Source organism: Propithecus coquereli, unplaced genomic scaffold (genome assembly GCF_000956105.1).
Source record: "Propithecus coquereli isolate 6110/MARCELLA unplaced genomic scaffold, Pcoq_1.0 Scaffold208, whole genome shotgun sequence".
In the NCBI taxonomy this organism is placed as follows: Eukaryota; Metazoa; Chordata; class Mammalia; order Primates; family Indriidae; genus Propithecus; species Propithecus coquereli.
In genome coordinates this window covers 2,052,913-2,072,008 of record NW_012145856.1, presented here as the reverse complement: position 1 = coordinate 2,072,008, position 19,096 = coordinate 2,052,913, and the positions used below count along the sequence as shown (strand labels likewise).

At 41.9% G+C, this 19,096-nt stretch overlaps 1 protein-coding gene across 1 annotated transcript; it reads left to right on the top strand.

Moving 5' to 3' along the window:
* Positions 1-11,022: 11,022 nt before the first annotated feature.
* On the top strand, positions 11,023-17,699 carry MAT2A (methionine adenosyltransferase II, alpha). Its single transcript, XM_012644204.1, has 9 exons — positions 11,023-11,404; positions 13,393-13,470; positions 13,574-13,696; positions 13,995-14,107; positions 14,200-14,343; positions 14,533-14,751; positions 14,950-15,132; positions 15,290-15,423; positions 16,078-17,699. The coding sequence occupies exons 1-9, from the start codon at positions 11,314-11,316 to the stop codon at positions 16,178-16,180; spliced, it is 1,188 nt and encodes a 395-aa protein (XP_012499658.1). The 5' UTR covers positions 11,023-11,313; the 3' UTR covers positions 16,181-17,699.
* Positions 17,700-19,096: the final 1,397 nt, after the last annotated feature.

The window sequence follows — 19,096 nt, the reverse complement described above, 5'->3', positions numbered from 1 at the left end:
CACTGCGGGTTCCTCTTCCTATACTCAACCCATAAGGATAGGTGATCTCTAGAGTCCTACCTTGATTAAGGCCTCTTTTTGGTCTGTACAATTTCCTTGTATTTAGTTTCGACTACCACCTCATCTGATGTTGCTATCTTCAAAAGCAACCTGGTCCACATCTTATCCACTTTGTTCCATTTCTAACCCAGAATTCTCTGAGCTCCAGATCTATATGTCTACTCAATGGGTTCAAACTCAACATATCCTTTAACTCATCATTTTCAAGTTGAACTCATTTTCTTCCTCATACTCTTCTGGTCTCTAGCCCTCTCCTTCCTCCTGAGTGTTGGCTTGGGCAGCAACGCCATCCACTCAGCTGCCCAAGGCAAATGCCTGGGCTGCCTCCTTAATTCCTCCTTCTTTCTTATCCTCTTCATCCAATCAGGCACCAAAGCTGTCAGTGTTTCTTTTTAATAACTCTCCTTTCTGGGGCTGTTCCTCCATCCCCACTAACATCTCCTAAATTTGAGCCCCACTCTGTTGCAAAACCTTCCTATTGGTCCCTTGACTCTAGTTTCACATTTCCCCTCCATCCTCCAGGTTCCTGCCCTGGTGGTCCTCAGAAAATCCAAATGATCTGGTCATAATGCTTTTTATTAATGCAGCTAAAACAAGGCTGTCCCATGTCAGGACAAACTATAACCTCCCATCTAAGTGATCCCTCTTCTCCCTCTTCTTTATCTCTCCGTGTTGTCTGTTTTCAAAATATTTATTTTTACATTTGCCTGGTATAAAAAATGAAAAGTGTCAAACAAAAAGCAAAGATTATCTTCCCCCCCCCAACTCCCAGTGCTACTCTCCAAAATTTACTACCACTTGTTTTGAATCCTTCCTGAAAAAAGTCTACATATACCTATATATCTACTTTTCAATTGAACACAAATGAGAATATTATTATGCATATTGATTTGTTTGAGCATAACATATTTAGAAGAACTTTCCATATCAGCATATACACTTCTACCTCATGTTTTAATGATTGCACACTTTTGCATTACATGAATGTATTTAACTGGTCATGGATGTCTACAGCGCTTTCCAGTTTTTTGTTAATTACAATGTTGCAGTGAAGATCCTTGCAAGTGATTTCGGGATAATTTTGCCAGTTTATCCCTAGGGCCAATTTCTAGTGATAGAATCGCTGAGTCAAAGAGTACTAGCATTCAAAATGTTGACAGACATTGCTAAATTACCCTCCAGAAGAGTTGAATCTGTTTACATTCCCAGCAGCAATGTATGAGGGTGTCTATTTCTCCATACTCTTGTAAACACTGGGCATTACCAAACTTTTATTTGTCTTCCAATCTGATAGATGAAAAATGCAGTCTCATTTTACTTTGCATTTCTTTGACCACGAGTGAGATTGAATATCTTTTTCACATATTTATTGGTTATTTGTATTTCTTGTAAACTGTTCATATCATCTGCTTATATGGTTGTTACTTATGAGTGGGTGTTTGAATGGTTGCTTAGTCTCCCAAGGAAGTTAATAGATTGATAGAACTCCACGAATTTCACCTTGGCCCAACCAGGAGACTCAGTCAAAGAGGACTGAACAGCCCCATTTAAGTAAGGGATCATTTCTGGTGCTTTTTGTCTACTGGTACTTGGCTGACCGACCAGCTGACTGCTGGGGACTTCTTGATCATCCAGAACTTTCAAGTTGGAACAATCTTCACTTTCTCTCCCTTCTCCCATGTTGTGCATAACATCAGGAACAGGTGGCAGGGGATCTGGCCAGACTCAAAGCCACTTGACTGGGAAACAACTGTAGCAATACGAATCAATAAGCTTTGACCCAGTATTTCTACTTCGACCCATTTTTATACTTTGGGGAATCTTTCCTAAAGAAAGAATTCCAAATATAAAAAGAGTTATATGCACAAGACGTTCATTTACAGTGTTGTTTAAATAATGGAAAAACTATTATACAAAGAGCCTCTATGTCTAACAATAAGGAAATTGAGCAGTAAATCCTCTGTATCTATCATTATGGAGTGCTTTACAATTATGAATACTAAGACTGGGTGATGATGTGGAAAATGCTAATGAAAGTGATTTAACATTTGATGAAATTAATATATTTACACAATTTAATAGAAGTATACTTAAACTATATTTTTTAAAAATGAATGTTAACAGTTTTGCTAAAGAGCTGGCAGTATAGGTGGCTTTTCTCTTCGCATTTTTCTGAACTTTAAAAAAAATTTTTTTTTTTTTTTTGAGACAGTCTCACTCTGTCATCTGGGCTAGAGTGCAGTGGTGTCATCATAGCTCACTGCAACCTCAAACTCCTGGGCTGAAGCGATCCTCCTGCCTTAGCCTCTCAAGTAGCTGGGACTACAGACCTGTACCACCACGCCCGGCTAATTTTTCTGTTTTTGGTAGAGATGGGGTCTTGCTTTTGCTCAGGCTGGTCTCAAACTCCTGGCCTCAAGGAGTTTGAGGCCCGCCTCGGCCTCCCAGAGTGCTAAGATTACAGGTGTGAACCACCACGACCGGCAATGAATGTTAATATTTCTTTAGAATAAATTGCTAGAGGTGGGACTGCAGAATACTAGGGAATGTGAATTTACATTATGAGAGATACCAGCAAGGATTCTTAACTTGAAGTATATGGTTGAGCTTCAGAAATTATATACAAAATTGTGTGTGTGTGTGTGTGTGTGTGTGTGTGTGTGTATGCGTGTATGTGTGATGCATGTTTCTAAGGAGAAGTCCATAGCTTTTGTCAGATATAAAAAATTGTTATGAGTCACTGAGCTACAGGGAGCTGGCATTTTACTGCAGCCATTGACCACAGGTAGTGAATTTGAAGGTTTGGAGTATTTTTATAAACCAGCAAGAGCCATTTTCTATCTAGGTCCCGGACCACCTGTAAGGACAGCAGATGGTAGCATTTGCCAGTATGCCTTGCCCCCAGAGTAAAGATGAAGAGTCGCACAGACACACAGTCATGGCCACACACATGCTTCCTGTGCTCCTGGATGGTACTTGGGCTCAAGTAGATCAGACAAATGTGACCTAATGGCTGGTGTTCCTGGTTCTCAGATTGGGAGGCCATCTCCACACCGCCAACAGCTTTGCCTCCAGGCAGTAGGGGCAGTGGCCAGGCCTAAACCTGTTTCACCATCCCTCTCCTTGGCTACGTTACTCTCATGCCCAGAGTCCAAAAGCCTAGCCAAGTGGGACTGACTACTCCAGTACTGTCAGAGCCAGAGATTCGAGTCTGTCATAGTCCACAGACAGGACCCTTACCACCTCTCTGCAGGGCTGTGGGCTTCATCATGTGAGACTTTTTGTAGCTACAACTTCATTCTAATCTCCAAAGAGAATGAAAATAAGGCTGCCATCCAGACAGCACACAGGTGATTGGGACCTGAGTTATGAACTCCTGCATTAGCCACAACCCTGCAATGTTCCAGTATCTCAGTGGTTCTTAACTGAGAGAACATTTTCAGTTTTCACAAGTTGGGGAGGGAGATATGGGTGCTACTAGTATCTGGTGGATAGAGGCCAGGGATATTGCTACACATCTTATAATGCACAGGACAGCCCCCCACAACAACAAATTATCCAGCACAAAATGTCCATAGTGCCACCAAAGTTGGAGAAACCCTGCAGAATATCTGATTCATAGCATCTACATGCTGTTTTGGACCAGACAGTGATCACACTTTTGATAATATTTCCACTTGCTACCTAGACCTAGCCTTCTATGAAGTTCCTGCCTGGGCTATCCTGGATTGCCTCTTTGATAATCACTTTTACAAAAACTCAGAGAAATTCCTTTCTAAACAATTTGAACTTGAATTCTTGAAGCACCCTCTTTTCTCAATGGGTGTAGATATGTGGGCTTCAAATTTTTATGGCTTTTTACTCCAAAAATAATTCTTAAAATTCATATGCTACCCCCACATTTTTAAGTAGATAGACATCTAAAGATTTTTATCATAAGTACAGTTGAAAAGGTTATCATTTTTAGCATATTGTAAATACTGGCATTTCAAGTATTATAAACTATAACTCTTTTAAATATATCCAACGGAATCTAAACACCATAGAGATTTAATACCCATCATCATTTATTTTAAAAAATATATAAACAGATTATTCTTTAACAGCAGGAAAGTTTATGTTGTCCCTTTTTCTCTATGAAGTCCAATATACTTCCCTGACAGAATTTCATACTAATGTAACATTTTATCTTGAAAAATATAATTGATCACCCTATTATCTACTCTGTACCAAAATATGCATATAAATTTAAATGTATTAAAAAACATTTATTATGACCATATGTCTATAAGAGTTAGCAAAATTTCCTTTGGCTTAAGTTATCAATATAATAATTAGTACACAATTGATTAAAATGACAAATATAATGTTTTATAATTAATTTATCAAAAAAGGAAAATTATATAAGCATGTGTTTGTGTATTTGCATGTGTGTGTCTATATGTGTGTGTTTATGAGGTAGATAGGGCCTTTTATTCCAATTAGTTTATAAATTGATAAGAGAATATTATTTATTGCTATAAACAGTTTATTGATTCTAATTCTACTTCTTACTTTTATAGGTGCAGGCACTGAGTAATCTTATTCACATAAATAAGTAGATGATTATGGAAGGGATTTTGTTACAGCAATTTCGCCAATTAAAAAAAATTCCTTCTGGGTTAAATGCCTACAAACAAAACCCACATGGTGATCTATCATCCAAAATTATGTTTAATGATCTATCAGGTAACAATGTCATTAAGTCATCCATTTGAGTAGAAAACAAAGGATCCTAGCACTTTGGGAGGCCGAGGAGGGAGGGTCACCTCAGCTCAGGAGTTGAAGACCAGCCTGGGCAATAGCGAGACCCTGGAGATCTTCGTCTCTACCAAAAAAAAAAAAATTAGCCAGGCATGGTTGCTTGTGCCTGTAGTCTCAGCTACTCAGTAGGCTGAGGCAGGAGAATATCACTTGAATCCAGGAGTTTGAGGTTGCAGTGAGCTCTGACTCCACTCTAGCCTGGGCGACAGAGGGAAACCCTGCCTCAAAAAAATTAATTAATTAATTAAAACAAAAAGAAAGGATTAGACAAGATTTAAGTTGCAAAAATATGTGTTAGTTATCAGAGTCATTCATTTTCTCAGTACCTACACCAATATTTTAGTGTGTTCCTTTGTTTAGAAATTCAGCTGGGGTGAGAGAGCTTCCTTTCTTCAATACAGTAAGAGAAGGATCCCTGTGAAAGGGGAATTGGGCCCTTCTCAGACAGATCAGTTTTAGAAGATAGTTCATATGGAAGTTGAGGATCTGGAAACTGATTCCCTGAAAACTACATCCACATTCAGACAGACCTTGAAAAGCTTTCAGGCAGCCCCAGGGATACCCTATTCGGATTTGCAGACTACTGGTCTAGATCGTTGCTACTCAAAGGGTGGTCCATAGTCTACCAGGATGAACACCACCTGGGAGCTTGTTAGAAATGCAGAATCTTGCTAAAATGAGTAGTATAATGAGATCCCCAGGTGATTCAAACACACATTTAAGTTTGAGAGCCCACTGCTTCCTCCAGCAAAAGTATCCATGGTCCTGAAGGATAACACTTTCATCATATATATTAAATGGATCTTACAGGCCTTTTGAAGGTAGACTTGACTCAATCTAGAAAGTGACTATATCCATACTTAGAAAGGAGGGAAATTTGAATCCTAGTGCTTGGATCTTATATATCCCCATGAATGGCACCATTAACAATTCTGGAAAACATCATCAGCATCATGGAAACTCCTCCAGAGGCCAAACTAATGGGGAAGCTAGAAGTACCACATCCTATTATTTTGATTCCTCCTCCTACCCCCATGACCTCCATGCCCCTAGTTTTTCTCTAAACTCATTTCCCTAACATTCATTCATTATTTATTCATTAATTCATTTCTCTATCAGTAAGGTTGAGTATCTTTTCATATGTTTATTACAATTTTCATTTTCTCCTTAGTGAACTACCAGCTTATAATTTTTCCTAGTTTTAACTGGATTATTTATATTTTTTTCTTATCAATTGGTATTAACCCTTTGTCATACATGTTGCAAATGTTTTCTCCTATGTTTGTCTTTGAATTTTATTCATACTGTAATTTTTCATTTTTATGTTGTTAACTTTTTTTTTTTTTAAAGAGATGGGGTCTGCTCTGTCACCTGGGCTGGAGTGCAATGGCATGATTATATAGCTCACTGCAGCCTCCAACTCCTGGGCTGAAGCCATCCTCCTGCCTCAGCCTCCTGAGGAGCCGGGATTACTCAGCCCGGCCTGTATGTTGTTAAATCTATCACTTTTTTCCTTTGTGGCTTCTGGATATTCAAATTTGCTTGCGAAGGTCTGCCAAGGTTATAAAAATATTCATTCTCTTACCATTTTTCATTTGACATACTGACAAAAATTTAAAAGAGTAATAATCCAGCACTTGAGAGAGTCAGGAAATGATATTCTCATATCCAATTGAGAATGTGAGTTTCTGGTCCAGGCTTGGTGGCTCAGGACTGTAATTCCAGCACTTTGGGGGCCAAAGTGGGAAGATCACTTGAGGCCAGGAATTTGAGACCAGTTTGGGCAACATACCAAGACACCATCTCTACAAAAAATAAAAAAATTATCTGGGTACAGTGGTGTGTGCCTGTAGTCCCAGCTACTTGGGAGGCTGAGGCAGGAGGATTGCCTGAGGTCAGGAGTTCGAGGCTGCAGTGAGCTACAATCATGCCACTGCATTCCAGCCTGGGAAGAGGGAGGCTGGACAGAGGGAGACTCTGTTTCACAAAAAAAGGGGGGGGGGTCGAAAAGGATTTATACCTGTATGTACTGTCCCAGAGAGACGGGACATTGTTAAGAGAAAAAGCCATATTTCTCTGAATAGTAAAATATGTGTATGTGTATATATGTGTGTGTATGTTCACAGAAAAAGGTATAGAAGGATACAAACCAAACTGTTATTAGTTACTTCAGGGAGTGTGAAGTATTTACTGTTTGGCTATAACAAGGGGCAAGAATTTAGAGCTCAGGCCAGGCTCAAGTCCCAGCTCCATTATTGATTTGATGTGTGACTTGGATGAATTACAGGCTAGTTTCTTCATCTGTAAAACAGGAAGAGAAATAGTAACTGCCTCATTAGAGCTGTTGTGAGGAGTGGATATTACAACAGCGCCTGTCACAATAAATTGTAGCTATTATCATCACATTGTTATCTCCTTCAGTGTCTTCTCCCCTGTACCCTACCCATTCTTCCATCCAAGACTCCTTCACTGGGACTGTAAAAAGATTTGATTAAGTATCAAGAGAAAAAAAACAGAGAAATAAAAACAAAATACAAAAAGCCTAAAATTGAGAGGATTCCCATAGTAATTTTTTCTGATCCCACTAGAGTTAGCTTGCTTTTAAGGCCATCTGAGCTATCCAAGCTCTGGCCCTAAAGGACTGACACAATTTTGGAGACATCTGGCCTAGATTTCTTTCTTTTTGGCCTGTCTTCACATAGAAGTTACTCTTAAGACTCACAGCCTAGGAGCTTCCTTCTTAACATCTCCATACCTTCACTATTGCTCTTTCCCATATGTAGCATCATCTTCCTCTTTTCTCCTGACAAATCAACAGCTTCTTGTATGGCAAATGCTTTCTTTTACTTACTGGAAATCTCTCCCTGACTGGCAGGCTAATAAGACCTGGAGTTGTTATATTTGCTGTGTAAATCACAAATACCAGTTTATATAATCCCAACTTTGCCTCTTTCATAGGACTACTGCTACATAATGTTCTCTGGGTTAAGAAATCTGGAGCCTTTAGGCAGCGATTAGATTTTTTTCTATATGCTTTACAACATTTCATATTCAACAAATCTCATTAATGAGATATGAAACAAACCAGTAATTTCTCCTGGTCTATTTTGCCATTAGGGCACTAATCTATGAAATCAGAAATCTCATTCCTCTCATAATAGGATGGTCATGCACTTCTGTTAGTAAAGAGCTCTCAATTTTATTAATTACGATGCTTGTGACTAAAACAAAGCAGGACAGAACCTTTTGTCCTTCATTTTATATGATCACCAGGGTCTCTTATTTCTCCATTTCCTACTGCCATTCTTTATATTCATTTGCTTTTCCTTTATTTCCTTCCCTTCCTCCCTCTCTTCTCTCTCCCTCTTGAACATTCTTGAGCACCTGTGTGTGCTAAGCATTTAGCAACAAAGCTTGAGCAAAACAGCCCACCTTCTCATTATCATGGAACTTACAAAACTAATTGGGAGTTGGAGACATTCATCAAATAATCACCAAATCTGTAATTTCAAACTGCACTTAGTGTCACGAAGAAAACCATAGGACCCTGTGACAAATCTTGTAGGCGAAGGCTTCATTCAGGAAGTAGCAGCTGAGCTGGGGTAGGAAGGAGAAGAAGGAGTTAGCCAGGCATCTCTCCTCATTTAGATCTCTCATTGAGCAGAGACCAGGATTGTCATAGCATCAGTCCCTGAGTCTGCCTCAGAGATGTGCTCATAAATATTTGTTGAAGGGAGGAAGGGACAATATGAATAATATAAAATCAATGAAAACGTGTCCTGCTTTGTTTTGATACTAAGCAATTAATAAATTTAATTGTTACTAAGAGAAATCCAAAGTAGAAGACCGAAAGAGGGGAGTGTTGCACAAGACAAGGTTGAAGAAGTGGCAGCCAAATCACACTTAGACCTCTAAGAGTACGTAGGGATTTTTTTTTTTTTTTTTTTTTTTTAGGAAATGGGAGTCTCACTATGTTATCCAGACTGGTCTTGAACTCCTGGGCTCAAGTGACCCTCCCACCTCCGCTGTCCAAGCAGCTGGGACTACAGATGCCAGTCACCGAGGCTGGCAGGGATTTTAGTCTTTATCCTAACAGCAATTGGAAGCCACTGAAAAGTCATTCACAGGAAATACAGCTAATTTTTTTACAGCTAACATTTTAAAAATACTTATTATGTGCTACTTTGCTAAAGACTTTACTTGCATGATTTTATTTAATCCTTGAAACAAGCCTATGATAGTACTATTATTATTCCAATTTTACAGACTGAGGACGCTAAGGTATAAAGAGCTCAAGTTGTTTGCTCAACACTGTTAATAAGTGGCAGAGACATGACTCCGAAACCCCTGCTCTTAACCACTATTATAAGGACATACTGTGAGCAAGAGATATAGGTAAGCAAGTATGTACAGCTGATTCTAATCTTGGCAGGAATAGCCCCACTGTGGAGTTGGTAGCATAGGGTATCAGGGTTTAATGAGCTAATCATTGAATTTAACTAATCCCCATGTTCTGACTCCCTATTAATAAAATAACCTTCTAATTATATTCTGGCTTTCCATATACATTTTTATGTTGAGAGATAATGCACTGACCAGCCTACACATGCATTTTGTTCCAATTGACAATTACTCATGGTGAGTTAATAAATTGGCATTCTGCTTAAAATAAAAAAGAAATATCAGTAAAACAACAACAAAAAAGATGAAATAGTCTTATATAGTTACTTTTCCATGAAGGGTTACTTTGAAAAGCAAAATCCAATAAATGAAAATAACATATCTATTGTCTCTTTTGTGACTTAACCTTTTCTTGCTGTGTGCTTTGAGCGACCATGGATGTGGTCATGAAGTCTGGAGATGAGCCCTTTCTTTATGTCTTTGTGGAAGCCCCTAGCACAGAACAGCCCAAGTGCTTTCCTTTGTTTCCCAGTGAGCCTTTGGCAAACTCCCACTTTCCCTCCCGCACAGGCGGAGAGGATTGTTCTTCAGAATTTACCCAGTTCTCTGGGCAATAGGCAGCTGAAGGCTGTTACAAGGGTCTTGTTCATCTCCCCAGTGTAAAGTGCCTCCCATGCTAGGAGTAGGCTGTGCCCTAACAACGTCATTAAGCCAGGCGTTCCTGTCACGCGCTCGGGCCACCACGACACCAGCCCCCTGCACGAGCTGAAGTGACGTCCGCCCTCACCGTGGGCTCCTTCCAAACGGGACTCCACGAAATCGGTTCCTGACTCCCTGTTTCTTCTTAGCTCAAGTTTTGTTTTGCACTTTTTTCTTTCTTTCTCTATAATTCCTTTATTGGGCAAAACTGGAACAAACGCAGGTGGACGTTTTAAAATGAAAGCTGCATGAAACAGACCATTTCACCTAGTGAAGAAATCTGCTTAAGCACATTCAAGCGCTTGAATAGGGCTTTCCTCTTCCCAAGAAAAATAAATACTTGTTCAATATTCTCCCGATCAGAACATTGAAATGACAGTCTAAACATGTTTCCCCTCTCAAAGACATTGCCAGTAAAAGGACGGCTTTGGGAGCGGCCTCCTTTCTCCTTGACGGAGAAAAGGATGGAGAGCGGCCTTCACTTCAGGGCCAACGAAGGGCGAAGGTCCCTCTCAGAAACTTCAGCGCTGGGGATGGGGGGGAGGATGGCAATTGCTTAAATCAATGACAGCACTCTGATTAATCTGCTTTCCGGCCATTTTCTCCAGAGTCATTAACCAAGAAATTATTAGCAACTGGGCCGGCGCCCCTCCTAATTTCTAGCCGGGAGCAGGGCCGGGACGAATAAGGCTGTGCTAAGAATCGTACGCTGACCGGCCAAGATGGCCACTTTCGCAGGTCTGAGACCCACTGTCACCGGGTATCCAAAGACGGGGCGGCCAGAAAGACCCCTAGAAAGAGCCCGAGCACAAAACCTCCGCGATTCCAGCTGCCACCGCCGGGGGACGCGCCCTCCCGCACAGATCTCCGGGCCAACGGTCGGAAGGGAGGTGCCATGTCGCAGCACAGGGGAGCATTCCATAAAGCCCTAGTTGCTTTTCCTCCCGCATCGAACAGGGAAGGGTGCAACGGCCCACTCCACTCACGTTTCCACTTGCCCTTTGTTTTACCTGCTTAAGGTAGCTAAATATTCCCTGGAGGAGCGGGTTTCCTTCGCTGCCTCCCCCCGCCTCGCAGAGTGGTTCAGCCCGGGCTCGGCTGGGCGCACTGCCCTTTCTCCCCGACCCCCGCGCGAGTGGCGCATTGGCGCGCGGCGCTGAGGGGCGGGGCCCGGGCCGGGCGCGCGCTGGCGCCGCTGTATAAATACTGGGCCGAGCCACCCGCCGCCCCGTTCGCTCCGCGTCGCCCGCTCGCTCTCAGTGGAACGCCGTCTTCTGCCTGCACGTCTCGCAGTCGCCGCCTCGCCGCTGCTACTTCTCCTCAACGCCACTTTCACTCACCGACACCAACATGAACGGGCAACTCAACGGCTTCCACGAGGCGTTGATCGAGGAGGGCACATTCCTCTTCACCTCAGAGTCTGTGGGGGAAGGCCACCCAGGTGAGGTGACCAGGCCCCGAGCGAACGGGGGGCCGGGTGTCGGGCGGCGCCGGACCGGGCCGGGCTGGCTAGAGCCGGCTGGCGGCGGGGCCCGCGCGGGGTGTCCGCGTCCGCCGGGCGGTGGGGAGAGCGGCGGCCGCGCGCCTTCCTCGTGGCGGCGCCGGTGCCGAGCGCGTGGCCGCCACTCCTCTCCCCCCTTCCTCTCCATTCCCCTCCCATCCGGCCGCGCGCCTCGGCATGCGGAAGATTCCAGACAACGAGAAGGGCGGGGGCCGCGGCAGCTCGAGTTGGCATATTTAACTCCTCTCGACCTGGCGGTCTGAAAACCCTCGAGTAGGCGACCCGCCCCGCCTGCTCGCGTCCGGCCCTCGGGAGCGCGCGCCCCGCATTGCAGCGGCAACCACGTGTTTGTAGCATGTGGCAGCTGGGCGAGGGGGAGCCCTCGGTTTGAAGGGTGGGGTGCCCGGGCCTTGGGACGTTTTCTGTCTCCATTATCTCCGTGGCTTCGGTCATTACTGCACAGTGAAGAATACGGACGTGCCCTTCGGCGAATATGGCTTTGCCTTCAAGGTGACAGACTCCAACTAAATATAGCGCTTGTTGGAGAAGACAGTCCTTATTTGGACCATACGTGAAAAGGATGGGAAGTATGAATTAATAGCTGCCATTGCGTTGGGTTTCCTTTTAAAGTCTTTGGTGCTTTACTGTTAAGGCAAGGTTGTGCTTAAGATTTCCTTCTCGGGGCTTTGTCCGCTGCACCGCCATTACGGGGATCGATTTACACGTCAAGGAGGAAGTTGTTTCCAGGAATCTTCAATCTCAGCCTGAAACATCACCTAGTAAAGACCGTTATTTTTGCTATTTAGGCTGCTTCTGCCGTAGGGTGAAACGTACTTCTCTATTCTGATGGCTTTAGGATCCGTTTCTCTAGTTAGCCTACGTGCCTATGATGAAATCCCACGTGCAACGTAGTGGTAAGAGGACAGACCCAAGATCCTGATGAGTGCCGAAGGTCAGGTGTTATAAAAGTTGGTAGATAGAAGTCTTGAGCCTCTGACTTGGGTGCAGTATACGTTTTGCTTGGATTCTGTTTTGAATGATTAAAGAGAACTCAGGAAAGTGAATTTGAATTTGGGGGAATATTCTTCCCCCTTCCCAAAAACAGATGACACATACAGTAGGGAGACTCTCAACGATACAGAATACATTTGGGCATTTTCCAGTCTGTTGAGCACTTATTCCTGGACAGCTTCTCTAACAAAATCAAATAATTGCTATTTTATTCCTTTTGTTAATAAAGTGCCTTTCTTTGTTTTAATTCTTTAATTGAATTAATTGTCTTGTTGCCCTTATTGGTGTTTCTTAAGATTCAGGAGACTGGTCTGCATGCGGGGTCTCAGTTCTACCAGACCTCTAGGTGCACAGGGGCTTTGGTACACTTACAGAATTGAATATTGTATGATGTAGGGGAAATACTATTCCTTAAGAAACAGATAAACTAAACAGTTCACACTTATGGTTGGAGTTAAAATGCAAATTTAAATTTTAAGGGTAAATTGCCTATATCATAAAGGGTTAAGATACATATTAAATATGTTGGGGTGTTGTGGCTTATCTGAATTGGTGAGCTTGTGCCACTGTATTAGAACTGTGTTGTCCAGTTTTCAAGTAACATGTAGCACTGTATCCAGCATCTTTTTATTTTTTTTAATTTGTAAGGCAGAAAGAAACCAAGTGCAGAACAAGTATCTGGCATTTATTATTCAGGGAAATGGCTTCTGGTAAAGCAGTGGTTTAATTAGACAGCATTTAAGATCTCCATACTTAATGCCATTGAATTATTGACTTCAGGATGGTTGTATGTCAGGTTTTAACGTGGTTTTTTAAAAACCTCCAAAGATTTTACAGTGGAGTGATACGGAGTGGTGGGGCATGACATACACACTGATAGTAAGTTAAAGAAATTGAGCCAGGAATTTCTTTTCCAGATAAGATTTGTGACCAGATCAGTGATGCTGTCCTTGATGCACACCTTCAGCAGGACCCTGATGCCAAAGTGGCTTGTGGTAGGTTCAGAACATGTGCTTGCTTATAAACTGATATAAAAAGGTAACATCATGAAAGTTATTTTACAAAAGTGAGGTTTGAGTTGAATCTCTCTTTTATTAGAAACTGTTGCTAAGACTGGAATGATCCTTCTTGCTGGGGAAATTACATCCAGAGCTGCTGTTGACTACCAGAAAGTGGTTCGTGAAACCATTAAACATATTGGATATGATGATTCTTCCAAAGGTGTGTCTGCTTTCCTGGGCTTATTCTTCCAGATAAAGCTAGTGCTGAATGAAGAAACTATCTTCTAGAATATTCCTGCTAATCATTAACTTCAGTTACGTGGTTTTACTATACTCTTTAAGCCTTTTGGTCCACCCCTATTGCATTTTTTAAAAGGTATAATGATGTTTTAGATACATTTGATTTTAGATATATCTGATTTCTTTAGCAGTATTTAGAATTCCAAATAAGGTATTGCTATGACTTCTTCCCCCCCCACCCCCCTTCTAAACAAGACATTGTGTTTTTTTGTTTATAGGGTTTGACTACAAGACTTGTAATGTGCTAGTAGCCTTGGAGCAACAGTCACCAGATATTGCTCAAGGTGTTCATCTTGACCGGAATGAGGAAGACATTGGTGCTGGAGACCAGGTATCTTGGCAGTGTGAAAGCTGTCTTCATCTCTCTTCTGATGTTAAGTTCTAAAGCTTGAATTGATCACATTTGGTGGCATTCTTTTTTAGGGCTTGATGTTTGGCTATGCCACTGATGAAACTGAGGAGTGTATGCCTTTAACCATTGTCTTAGCACACAAGCTCAATGCCAAACTAGCAGAACTACGCCGCAATGGCACTTTGCCTTGGTTACGCCCAGATTCTAAAACTCAAGTAAGTGATCATAAAGCTAGATTGTCTCACATGTTAAATCAGCATAGAAAATACATAAAGTTAATTATAGCTGGCTAACTGAAAAAAGAATAGCACTTATGTTTTGCTGTATTGTAACTTAAGATAGAGAACCAAGTATACAGCTATTGTTTGGTAGACTGATGTTGTGATGACATGTGTTGCCTTTAGGTGACTGTGCAGTATATGCAGGCGCGAGGTGCTGTGCTTCCCATCAGAGTCCACACAATCGTCATATCTGTTCAGCATGACGAAGAAGTTTGTCTCGATGAGATGAGGGATGCCCTAAAGGAGAAAGTCATCAAAGCTGTTGTACCTGCAAAATATCTTGATGAAGATACAATCTACCACCTACAGCCAAGTGGCAGATTTGTTATTGGTGGGCCTCAGGTAATGTCAATTCAGTGCATTTTTCTGGATCTTTGGTTACTTACAAAATTTTGGCTACTACCTTTTTTCTAGGCTTTCTGAAGCCTACATGTGAATCATCTGAGGACATTTGTTGAGTCATACAGAGTAGGCAACCTAATCTAGAACCACTTGTTGGAAAGGATTAGGCATACAGTGACTTAAATCCTGTAATTTCAGGGTGATGCTGGTTTGACTGGCCGGAAAATCATTGTGGACACTTACGGCGGTTGGGGAGCTCATGGAGGAGGTGCCTTTTCAGGAAAGGATTATACCAAGGTGGACCGTTCAGCTGCTTATGCTGCTCGTTGGGTAGCAAAATCCCTTGTTAAAGGAGGTCTGTGCAGGAGGGTTCTTGTTCAGGTATATATTCTTTTACATAACTGGAGTGATTAAAAGTCATGTAAGTGGGAGGGTATTTAGTAATCTGCTTAACTGCTTGTCAGTTTTATACCAGTGTATTTCACAAGTTGTATGGCTCTTTCAATCACTGACTCTTATGACATTTGAATCCTTTTAGGTCTCTTATGCTATTGGAGTTTCTCATCCATTGTCTATCTCCATTTTCCATTATGGTACCTCTCAGAAGAGTGAGAGAGAGCTATTAGAGATTGTGAAGAAGAATTTTGATCTCCGCCCTGGGGTCATTGTCAGGTAAAGATGGTAAAGCCTATTGCTAGTGAAAATCTGAGGGTGTGGGTATATACATATATATACTACTAAAATCTGAGGAGGTGAAAGTGAAGAAAGACTCAAGTGGGGGAACACATTTTAATTCCTAGGACGTGGTGATGTTTTAAACTGACTTCTCGGTGAAGGTCTAGTTATTTGTGAAATCTAAAATTACAGTGCTCCATGGCTTAGACTAACCACCCTAAAAAGTCCTCCACGTTTGATATTGAGCTTGTGCTCATCTTACCTGAGGTTGTTTACATTAAGAAACTAATAAAGATAAATGGGATGTTCATGGCTTGTTATAAAGAAAAAAATATGGTAGGGTGTGGGTAGTGGGACCTTGGTAAGTATTCTATGGTATCAGGTGAGCTGTTGACAATTGAATTTCTCAGAATAATGACAAGTTTTCATATTTGTTGAGCCAGGGATGGAAAAACAAGAACTATAGTTACTAATAAGGACTGTTCAAGGAGTTTGGACACCAGGGAAGTAACTTTTGCCACAAACTTTCTTCCTAGCATATCCCAGAGAACTGAACTCATTTGCCAGAGCTCTTGAAAATGAGTCTTGCTGATTGTTTTGCTTTGTTTTAATTGAATGCTACATATTAAGTTACGGACTTGTATATTCCAGGGATCTGGATCTGAAGAAGCCAATTTATCAGAGGACTGCAGCCTATGGCCACTTTGGTAGGGACAGCTTCCCATGGGAAGTGCCCAAAAAGCTTAAATATTGAAAGTGTTAGCCTTTTTTCCCCAGACTTGTTGGCGTAGGCTACAGAGAAGCCTTCAAGCTCTGAGGGAAAGGGCCCTTCTTCCTAAATTTCCATGTCCTCTTTCAGCTCCTGATCAGTTGCAGTCACTCTAGTCAATGACATGAATTTTAGCTTTTGTGGGGGACTGTAAGTTGGGCTTGCTGTTCTGTCCCTGGGTGTTTTGTTCACCATTATAATGAATTTAGTGAGCATAGGTGATCCATGTAACTGCCTAGAAACAAACAACACTGTAGTAAATAATGCTTTGAAATTGAACCCTTGTGCCCTCTCACCCAATGCTCCAAAGGCCTAATTGCATTGATTTTCCCACCAGATGCTGAAAATGTCCTTGTAATGTGCACGTAAAGTACCTGTAGTTCCACTATAGCCTCTGTCTGGCAATGCCACAGCCCTGTCAGCATGAATTTGTAATGTCTTAAGCTCTTATGAATGTGAAACTTTCCCTTACCCTCCCTATTTCTTGATCCATTTCTAATTATGTAGCTCTTTGTCAGGGAGTGTTCCCTATCCAATCAGTCTTGCATGTAACGCAAGTTCCCATTTGGAGCTCTAGCCTGACATCAGAAAAAGGCAGTTACCATTAAACCATCTCCCTGGTGCTTATGCTCTTAATTGCCACCTCTTTAACAGCACCAAATAGAAATTTCTCCACTTTCAGCTGTCTTTTGGAGGACGTACGTAATAAGGTTTTTATTTAGTAAACCAATCCTATGCATGGTTTCAGCACTAGCCAAACCTCACCAACTCCTAGCTCTAGAAAAACAGGCACTTGGCACCCTTGTGATGTCATACAGAGAAGTCACAGGGTAGTACCTGAGGGTCTGTAGGTTGCACACTTTGGTACCAGATTAACTTTTTTTTTTCTTTATAAGAAAGCCTGAGTACTCCACTGCACAATAACTCCTCCCAGGGTTTTAACTTTGTTTTATTTTCAAAACCAGGTCCAATGAGCTTTCTGAACAGCTGGTGTAGCTACAGAGAAACCAGCTTCCTTCAGAGAGCAGTGCTTTTGGCGGGGAGGAGGAAATCCCTTCATACTTGAACGTTTTCTAATTGCTTATTTATTGTATTCTGGGGTATGGCGTAAGTACAGAGAAGCCATCACCTCAGATGGCAGCTTTTAAAAGTTTTTTTTTTTTTTTTTTTTTCCTCTCAACACCATGATTCCTTTAACAACATGTTTCCAGCATTCCCAGGTAGGCCAAGGTGTCCTACAGAAAAACCTTGGGTTAGACCTACAGGGGGTCTGGCTGGTGTTAACAGAAGGGGAGGGCAGAGCTGGTGCGGCTGGCCATGGAGAAAGCTGACTTGGCTGGTGTGGTACAGAGAAGCCAGCTTGTTTACATGCTTATTCCATGACTGCTTGCCCTAAGCAGAAAGTGCCTTTCAGGATCTATTTTTGGAGGTTTATTACGTATGTCTGGTTCTCAATTCCAACAGTTTAATGAAGATCTAAATAAAATGCTAGGTTCTACCTTAATTGTGTCCATCATTCTTTAAGAGTACTTTAGTATGAATGACCTGAAATTGTATGTGTACCTTTAACCCTGAATTGTAATCTTACCCATAATTCACGAATCAATTCCTGGGCCCACTGTAGGTTTGTTTAATCCTGTTCTTGGCATTAAGAACAAGACTTGATCCTTGTCAATACACCGGCCAAAATTCATGCATGTCCTTATTGCAGCAGCCACTCACTGCCATTAGGCTTTCAACAATCTAAGACTTGTGGCTCAAAACCATTAAGGGCTTTAAAACCACTAATTAGCATTACCTGGAGAGAGTAGTAATGAATGGTCGGCATTATGCCTATAAAGGCTATAGGTTTCATATTCAGTACACATTTGAAAAGTTCTAAGATCTCAGTCGATCTCAAAAGATACAAGTGAATTAAAAGTGAAGTTTATTAAAAACAATTACAGTGAAAGTGCTATAAATTTACAAAGGGAAGCTTACTCTAAACTTCATTTATGGCAGTTTGTATAGAAAATCCATGAACCACACTTGTCTTGAAACCAAGTGCTAAGTGTATATACAATAGCCACTTTGCATAAGTTTCCACCATCACTAACATTAAGATCCAAGGAATGTCTACTTTTGCCTGCCTGGAGGCTTAAAAGCCTAGAAAGAAGGGGGAGTATCAATGAAATTTATAAGTTTTTTAGAAGTTAAATCTTTCACCGCTTTAAGGTTAGGTTTGGTATTGGCTAAGGAAACAGGATGATCCTCAGTCCTCTGAGTTTGCAGACTAAGGACTACTGTCCTCTCCTCTGCCCAGCTTGGGGGGGCGGTGGAGATAATGAAGGGGATGGCACCCAATCAGGAATAAAGATCGAGATGCTGTGGGTGAAGAGAGTTGAAACTAAAGCTTTCTGGCTAAGAAGACAGTGATGGCCCTTTCTCAGAATGACTACAATTGCACAGGGCCTGATTCCTCCTGTAATCTGGGTAACAACCCAGCTCTACACTGAACAGCTTTTCTCTCCAATATTGGGGTTACCCAACCCCAATATTTTCCTCGGGAAAATGAGTCATAGGTGATATATTAACAGTTGGGGAAGGAAGCATCCTTGCCCATATTAAGGAAAAATACTTTTCCAACAGTCCCTTCGCAAGGTAAAGACCCACTTTTCTTACCAGTCAAGTGTGCAGGGGATTAGGGGAGCAGAAGGAAATAACTGGCAAAGGACATAGTGCCAAGGTATGTTCTACTGTGTTACTAAGAATCTGCAAAAGGAATGAAAGCCAGTGTCCACCTGACCTCCATTCTTGCAAAGTGATGAGGGCACCCTGTGCCACAGCCATTGCTAGCCCATGCAATGCCTTGTATGAATCAGAGGGATTTTCCACCAGACCTAACTTGGGGCCTCCTCAGTG

What these genes read in the sequence shown, in the direction of transcription:
- MAT2A (XM_012644204.1), top strand. Translation starts at nt 11,314, where the DNA reads ATGAACGGGCAACTCAACGGCTTCCACGAGGCGTTGATCGAGGAGGGC. An exon ending in TGTGGGGGAAGGCCACCCAG is followed by an intron (nt 11,405 to 13,392) that starts GTGAGGTGACCA and finishes TTTCTTTTCCAG; the next exon opens with ATAAGATTTGTGACCAGATC. An exon ending in GCAGGAGGGTTCTTGTTCAG is followed by an intron (nt 15,133 to 15,289) that starts GTATATATTCTT and finishes GAATCCTTTTAG; the next exon opens with GTCTCTTATGCTATTGGAGT.